This window comes from Aplysia californica, unplaced genomic scaffold (assembly GCF_000002075.1).
Source record: "Aplysia californica isolate F4 #8 unplaced genomic scaffold, AplCal3.0 scaffold00647, whole genome shotgun sequence".
Taxonomy (NCBI): Eukaryota; Metazoa; Mollusca; class Gastropoda; order Aplysiida; family Aplysiidae; genus Aplysia; species Aplysia californica.
In genome coordinates, this window is record NW_004797917.1 from 349,449 (window position 1) to 357,156 (window position 7,708).

The following is a 7,708-nucleotide window of genomic DNA, read 5'->3' on the forward strand; positions in this document are numbered from 1 at the left end:
CCCCCAAACATGCGTCAAGAACTGACCTGAGATTTCCGAAGAGTGAGTTCCAGTGCTTGTCGATGAAGGCACAGATGTGAGACTTCCAGTGGTAAAAGCCACACATGCCCTGGCCGGCCTTGTGGAGGTTGTAGAGCACCAGGATGACCACGTCCAGCCTGGACACAACACACACAGGGACCACACAAGTTTTAAATATAATGATGATGATAATAATAATAATAATATTAGTAATGATAATGACAATAATAAAAATAACATTATAATAATATCCATTGTGCCGACACCCATACAATACAGCTCTGGGCACTCTACAATACTTTCATCTTAACACAAATCACATGGGCCTACATATACTCTTCAGATAAATGCTCGCACATCAGCAGACATTCATACTACCACAGCATACTTTCATCTTAACACAAAATACATGCACATACTACATACATATAATATATATGTATTATGCTCTTTAGATAAATGCTAACATATAAACAGACAATCATACTATCACAGCACAATCAATGACGATATCACAATATGAGCATAAGAGTAGCCCTCTATAAGTAACAACACATAGTAACTTTAATTGCAATGACCCACTGTATTGTGATGTGTAGTGTAGTTTTTCTTAACCTGTGGTGCCAGAAATACGACTTTTCATAACCCCAAACAGCCTGGATACATTGTATAAGAGTTCTTACATGTAACATGCTTGTTGAAACAATGGGCGAGTAACAGTTGATTAGTATAGAGGGTAACAATCTAATCCTAAAGGGAACAGCACGAGGAGGGAGATGAAGAGGTACACACAGTCAAATAGGGGAAAGCAACATCAAAGAGTGGACTGGCCGCGACTGGAACATCTTACAACGAAAAGCTGAGAACCAAGAGGACAGGAAGACACTCGTGGAAAACTCTAAAGTGGTGCACCAACAGTCAGCTGGTCTATGGGATAGGTGAAGGTGGAGAAGGTAAACAAGCTCAACCTACCAAGATATGACTGTACGCTCAAAACTCTCCTTGCCATTTTCTGAACAAGCTTGGCACTTGAAACTGAAAAATGTGTCTCCCAGAAGAATGGATGGTTGAGGGCTTTTTATACAACCTGGGAAAAAACAACAACAAAGCAAGTCTACAAATACAGCTTTCTAAAAATGCTCTAGACTTCAATATGTAAAGATGAAAAATATCATTACAATTTTATGAATCCAAACCAAAACATAGCAGCAAAGGTAAACGCTGAGGAAGGAAAGTTAAGTAGTAAGTAGGGTGCAGCAGAAAGTCCCTTACAACTTGATGAAAAAGATAACAAGCACTAGAACACATCTTCTCACAAATATATATATATAACATTTAAATTTATTTCATAAAGGGAAAAATAAGGCAGGACTAACTGTAGTGAACTCTTTTGCAGCATATGTCACATTTGTAGCTGAGAATGGCATCCCAGGAGTCTTCATGCTTCCAGCAGTAGGCACAGCAGAGGAAGGTAGAATCCCCCATCACAACTATAGTACAGCTGTACAAAAACACTTCTTGTTATGACGATGTCATTGGCATTATCAATCTGTGATCTGTGGAAACAAAACAAAAAGCAGTCTTTATTTTCATGATAATGAAGAAAAACCCTTTCATTTCCAGTATCACAAATCTGTCAAAGTGTAGCAGACGCACTGTAGGAGAATATGGTATGTTTATAGAATCACTCCCGTCCCGCGGAAACTATCCATGCCGGTTTGGCTTTTATTTTGTTTATGCATGCTTTTGTAGTCATTAAGGGGGGGATCAGGGATTTGTGCCCCCCCCCCCCCCCCCCCGAAATAACCATTTGCGACGTTTTTTAATGCCAAATTGCGTTCGGGGCCCTAAAAAAAACCCCGGAAAGAGCTACAAAACACAACACCCTTTATGAGACGGTAGTTCTAGGAAATTACTGAGAATTTAACCAATTATATCTTTGTAGTCCTTGCCTTGGAAATCAGATAACTCCTGACAACCAATGACTAGCACTGAGGTTTAGCTGGGTATACTTTTTTGGCCTGGTTAAAAGCGTCGGCGCTGAAGGTAACAACACAACATGTAAGAGACATAAAATAATGCGCAGTAGAAGCTGTAGTATTGGCATGACCATACAAAAGTATGTTGCTTTATCATAAAACAACTCAAGTCAACATCTCTACTGTCTATATTAGGCACTTTGTGGATCCATGGAACCCGCAACACTGCTAAATTCCCCAAAATAATTGTTTGTGAGAGTTTTTAGTGCCAAAATAGTTGTCAGCACACTAAAAAACAAAAAAATTGTGCTGAAAAAAAATCTATATCTAGTTTAAAATGGGTTTGGACGTGTTCTATAAATTTACCGGTGGCCTCTTCACCCTGGCAACTCCGATTTTGTGCATAAATTTCTATGAAGTTAGGCTGGGACCAGGCCGGGACCACTTCTCCCGAAGAGAACCAAAATTTGGTATGAAGAAGCAAACATATTCGGTAAATTTTATCATAGACGTTAGCAAGGGTAACAGGCTAGATTTAGATGATTTGGGGTAGGATCATCAGCGGTCAAACAAAAATACAAAATAGTGTGTAACGTATAGAAGATCTAGATTCTAGAATTAATTAAGATGAAAGAGAAGTAGACTCTAGCATTATAATCATAATCAATCCACCCACCAATATTTTTTTCAAATACGCAGTGGCTACGTTCACACGCCGTGAACGTAGTTGGCATGCTACGTTTACGGCGTCCCAAATGCAGTTTGCAGGCGTTGTTGAGGCTATGTTCACGGCACTAAAGCTTCGTTTAGGGGGAGTGTCCACAGCCGGTTTAAGTCAGCCGGTTTTAGTCAGTGACGACAGTGACATATATTTAATACTTTGGTCAGCTTCAAGTGTTCCATCCCATGTGATGGAGGAAAACGAAGTGCCCTTACAGAATTAAAGTCGGGATATGGGATATGGAAAATTGGATACACGCTACATAGTACATAGGAAACAAGAGGTGAGAGATGGGAAACAGAAGGTGGGATTCAGAAGATGGGACTGTTATAAAATGTGTACAATAATGACTGTATTGCACCGGGTCAGCCTGGGAACCGGCGCAGAGAAAAAAATGACGGGAATCAATTATTAAATTCATATTTTAATTTAACAAACATCCTCTCTCTCTCTTTCTGTCTGTTTGTCTCTCTCCCCTTTCTCTTTTCTTCCCTCTTTCTCCCTCTCTCTTTCTCTCCCGCCCACCCCCCACCTTTTCTCTCTCTTTCTCACACACACACTGCCCGCAGACAAAATTGCACGCTTTCAACTCGAGAGCGCTGGAATGTTTGTTTACACTCGTATATTACGGGCCGCCACGTGCTAACACAAGGTCGCGCCTAAGTCTCGCCCGGATTCGAGATATGGCAATTGAAACATCTTGGTAGGCGTTTACATTTTTGTCATATTTATCCTAACGAAGTGGCTAGCCGTACGGCTAGACTGAGAGTCTAGCCGTACTTAGATCTAAGTTTGGCCCTATCGACTCAAGCCTGTTAAGTACACAGGTCTCATTAGATCTAGATCTAGTAATTATTCAGGTTCAAATACATGCAAGTCAGTAAGGCATCTTTTGGTTTTGTCTGAAATACAAATACTTTAGGCATTGCAAACTAAAAATTTCATTTACAATTCAGCCATCAATATTAAGTACGGCTAGCCTGACAGTCTAGCCGTACTTAAGTACGGCTAGACAAGAAGTCTAGCCGTACTTATCTTAGGCCCTATTAACATATTAGAAAACAGGAGGTTTAAAATACATGCACTGTCATTAAGGCACCTGGTTTCGTCTCAAATACAAATACTTTAGGTACTGCACACTAAAAATGTATATTTACAATTCAGCAGGCCTATTTTTAGTAAATGGTCAGTCTAGCCACCATATTAAGAATAAGTACGGCTAGACTGCGAGTCTAGCCGTACTTAATCTAGCCGTCATTAAGTACGGCTAACCTCTTCCTTATCCTAATGGGTTGTGTAATTGAGAATTCGTCGTTTTCTCTTACGCTGGTGAGCTCTGAGCCAGAGCTCAGGGTAATATAAGGGAAATTGACGAATGGTCGATCGGTCAAGGATCACTGCTTTGTTTTCCTTCATCTCATGGGATGGAACATTTGAAGCAGGCCAAAATATTAAATATACGTCACTGTTGTCACAGGTTAAAATCGGCTTACTTGAACCGGCTGTGGACGCTTCGTCTAAACGAAGCTTGAGTGCCGTGAATGTAGTCCCAACAGCGCCTGCAAACTGCATTCAGGGCGCCGTGAACGTAGCCACTGTGTTTCAAATAATGAAGGGGTAGAAGGCCAAAGAAAAAATAAGCAGTGTAAGGGTTCCAAATCCTCAAAGAAAGTGAAATGGCTACCCAGTACATAGTCACACATTCTTCTTTCTTTAGGAGGCCACCACTCTACACGCCTTTCTCACTTTCAGGTGATTTGGGTACAATCATCATAGTCATTATGATAATGATGACGGGTAGGTACATCGCTAGAGACCACACTTGAATGTAGGTACATCACTAGAGTAGTCTAGAGACCACACTTGAATGTAGGTACATCGCTAGAGACCACACTTGAATGAAACGCCGATGCCGATGGCCCATGCATAGCCTAGATCTTGAGATTGTGATTCCTGGGTTCTCCCCTCACCCCCTCCACACACACGCAAATAATGAATTAAAATAGCTTTCCCTAATCCTAATCTAGATCTAGATCTAGATCTAGGAGTCATTTAATTTTGATTTTTTAAATAAGTGGCCCAGTGTGAGCGAGACAGTGATGGATTCAGACTCAGACCAGATTACCCCACACTGCCCACAGATCAGACTGAGACTCATGAAACAGATCCCAAAGTGCCAAAGTCAAAGTTCCGTACAAAGAAGACCAAGATCTAGATTCTAGATCTACAACTGCTTTTCAAGCAGCCCCATTCAACTTCTAGATCTACTAAGAAGGTGAAATAGGGGGAAAAAAAGAAAAAAAAAGAACGAAGATGCAGCTTTAGGGAAGCTTTAGTTCACCTACCGATTGTGCACTGCAAAAATTAGCGTGATGGAAACTGTTGAAATGAAAGTAGTGAGAAGTTAAAGTTTTTAGATTTTTCTCTCGGAAAATCTAAATGTTGAACGAGAAATATAGAACGGAACAAAATAAAGTAACAGGGTCAATGTACAAGTTTTTAGGTCGATACATGAAACGTTGGTACAGCTTATGACAATAACGAGTATTGTTTATCGATAGAACTACACATATTTGTTAAAAGAAACAAAATACGTGTTAGGAAATTCAAGAATAATAATAAATGTGTTACGGAAATAAATATAAATAACGGTACAGGTTCATTAATGCTGAAAGTCAGGATTACGTAGGAGGGGGATATAGCTCAGTGGTAGAGCATTCGACTGCAGATCGAGAGGTCCCCGGTTCGAACCCGGGTGTCCCCTCTGTCGTTTTTTGCTTTTATTTTGTCTACATAGATGTCAACATTTTTTTCGTTGGGTTGGTTTCAAAAGCTTTATATATCCCCTCTGTCGTTTTTTGCTTTTTTTCTACATAGTTGTCTACATTTTTTTCGTTTGGTTGATTTCAAAAGCAATTTTCGGACAATAACAGCTAATATCCAGAACTGCTGATGTGCTTTTTGTAAAAAAAATCCGTTTTGCGTGATGCTTTCCACAAACTGAAATAGCTTCCGTAAAGGGACTTCAACTTGGAAGTGGTGTGAGTGTTAGTGGAGGGAGACTTGTCGTCAAATTAGCATCACAGTCAATATTTACTCCTGAAATACTACCTCTCCTCGCACGCACATAGAATCTACACACGCACGCAGGCGCGCACGCACACACACACACACACACACACACACACACACACACACACACAAACACACACACACACAAACACAAACACACACATACACACACACACACACACACACACCCGCACACACACACACACACACCCGCACACACACACACACACACACAATATCCAATATTATCATACAGTCTTCACAAAAAGTTAAGGACCACTTGCAAAAGTGCACGCAAAATAAAAACCAGCAAATCAAATCATTTCTTTTTTTACTTACATTTAATTCATTAATCCATAAATTAAAAAAAGAAATTTCATCACAATCGAAACCGAAATGCGTAAATCCCAGCACTCAAAAGGGACCCACCCTCAAAATCGAAAAATCGCAAAAGAAAGAGTCTCAAAAAGTCTCTGCAAAGAAAACGACCAGTTTAAGTTTAAGCTCGTGAATGTCAACGGAATTGTCAGAAGTACGTGTGTCACCATTCACGGCAAGGCAGTCAAGACACCGCTGGCGCATAGAGTTGATCAGGCGTGCCAGAAAGGCGGGGGGAATGTTGTTCCATTCTTGATGCAGCCATTCAAGCAGCTGCTGTTGGTTGGCGGGCAAATGGTGGTTCTCCCGAACTCTCCGACCAAGTTCAGCCCACAACTGTTCAATAGGATTGAGGTCTGGACTGCTGGCTGGCCAAACTATGCGGGTAATAGGCGTTGACGGCTCTGGACCTGTGCGACGTGGCGTTGTCGTCCTGAAGGACAGCAGCAGGCCCAATCTGCTGCAGCGCCGGGACGACCAGAGGTCGAAGGATCTCCTGCAGATAAAGCTGGCCTGTCAGGATACCGTCGACATGGTAAAAAAGAAAGGGGGGGGGGGGTTCTGTGATGCCTGCTGATTCCCCCCAAAACCATAATGGAGTCGCCTCCAAGGAGGACTACTTCTTGAACTGCATTGGCAGCAAGCTGCTCCCGTGGACGTCTCCAGATGTGGGTTCGGCCATCACTGGGTGTCAGACAGAACCGAGATTTGTCAGGGAACAAGACCTCTGTCCACTAGGCATGTGTCTACCTGTGGTGCGCAGTGCACCAGATTTGACGGTTGGCTCGCTGGTTCCGGGTCAGCTTAGGTTTTCTGACTGGACGACGCGGCGCACGAAGTTTGACGTCATGAAGGCGATCACGTATTGTCTGTGAACTGACGGTTGTGTAGGTGGCAGCTCGAAGACGTCGCCTTATGACGCTGGCAGAACCAGTCCGCTGCTGGATGGCTTGGCGTTGGATGTAGCGGTCCACTCTTGTTGTCGTTTTCTTGGGACGACCCGTGTGACGCCGCTCCTGGACTCTTCCAGACACCGAGAACTGCTACCTCAGCCGTATGATGGTGGAGTGTGATACTTGAAGTCTGCGTGCCACTTCACGTACGCCAACTCCATCCTACAGCCAGGCAATTCCCCGGGTCCTGTCGAAGTCGTTCAACTTTTGTCGTTGTGACATGCGGGATGGCATGGTAATACTGTACTGTAAAACAGAGCTGTATATAATTATATTTATTCTACTGTTAGAAGACTTTGACGCTAATACATGTGAGGCAGCAGATTTTCCGCCCTTGTCTGAGAAAACTAGGTATAGATCTTTCTTACCAGAAGATCAGGGGTGTGGCTGAAAGACAGCAGTAAAAGGAGTCAAGGAGTAGCAGTAGAAAGGCTGCAGAAAGAGTAAAGAGCCCAGAGGGCACACACACGCACACACACACACACACACACACAAACATACACACACACACACTCACACACATACACACACACACACACATACACAGTGAGAGAGAGAGAAGAAAGAGAGAGAGAGAGAGAGAG

The 7,708-nt window shown here is 42.4% G+C and overlaps 1 protein-coding gene and 1 non-coding gene across 2 annotated transcripts in view; one reads left to right on the top strand and one right to left on the bottom strand.

Moving 5' to 3' along the window:
* The window catches only part of LOC101849880 (cysteine-rich protein 2-binding protein), a gene marked incomplete in the record, with an annotated part of 41,729 nt that extends 36,609 nt beyond the window's left edge, over positions 1-5,120 (bottom strand). Inside the window, 4 exon segments of the mRNA XM_005107980.3 lie at positions 27-158; positions 994-1,108; positions 1,398-1,577; positions 5,067-5,120. Coding sequence (XP_005108037.2) covers positions 27-158; positions 994-1,108; positions 1,398-1,506 — 356 coding nt within the window.
* A 293-nt stretch (positions 5,121-5,413) lies between these two features.
* On the top strand, positions 5,414-5,485 carry TRNAC-GCA. Its single transcript has one exon. It is a non-coding gene; the product is annotated as a tRNA-Cys (tRNA).
* The last annotated feature ends 2,223 nt before the right edge of the window (positions 5,486-7,708 follow it).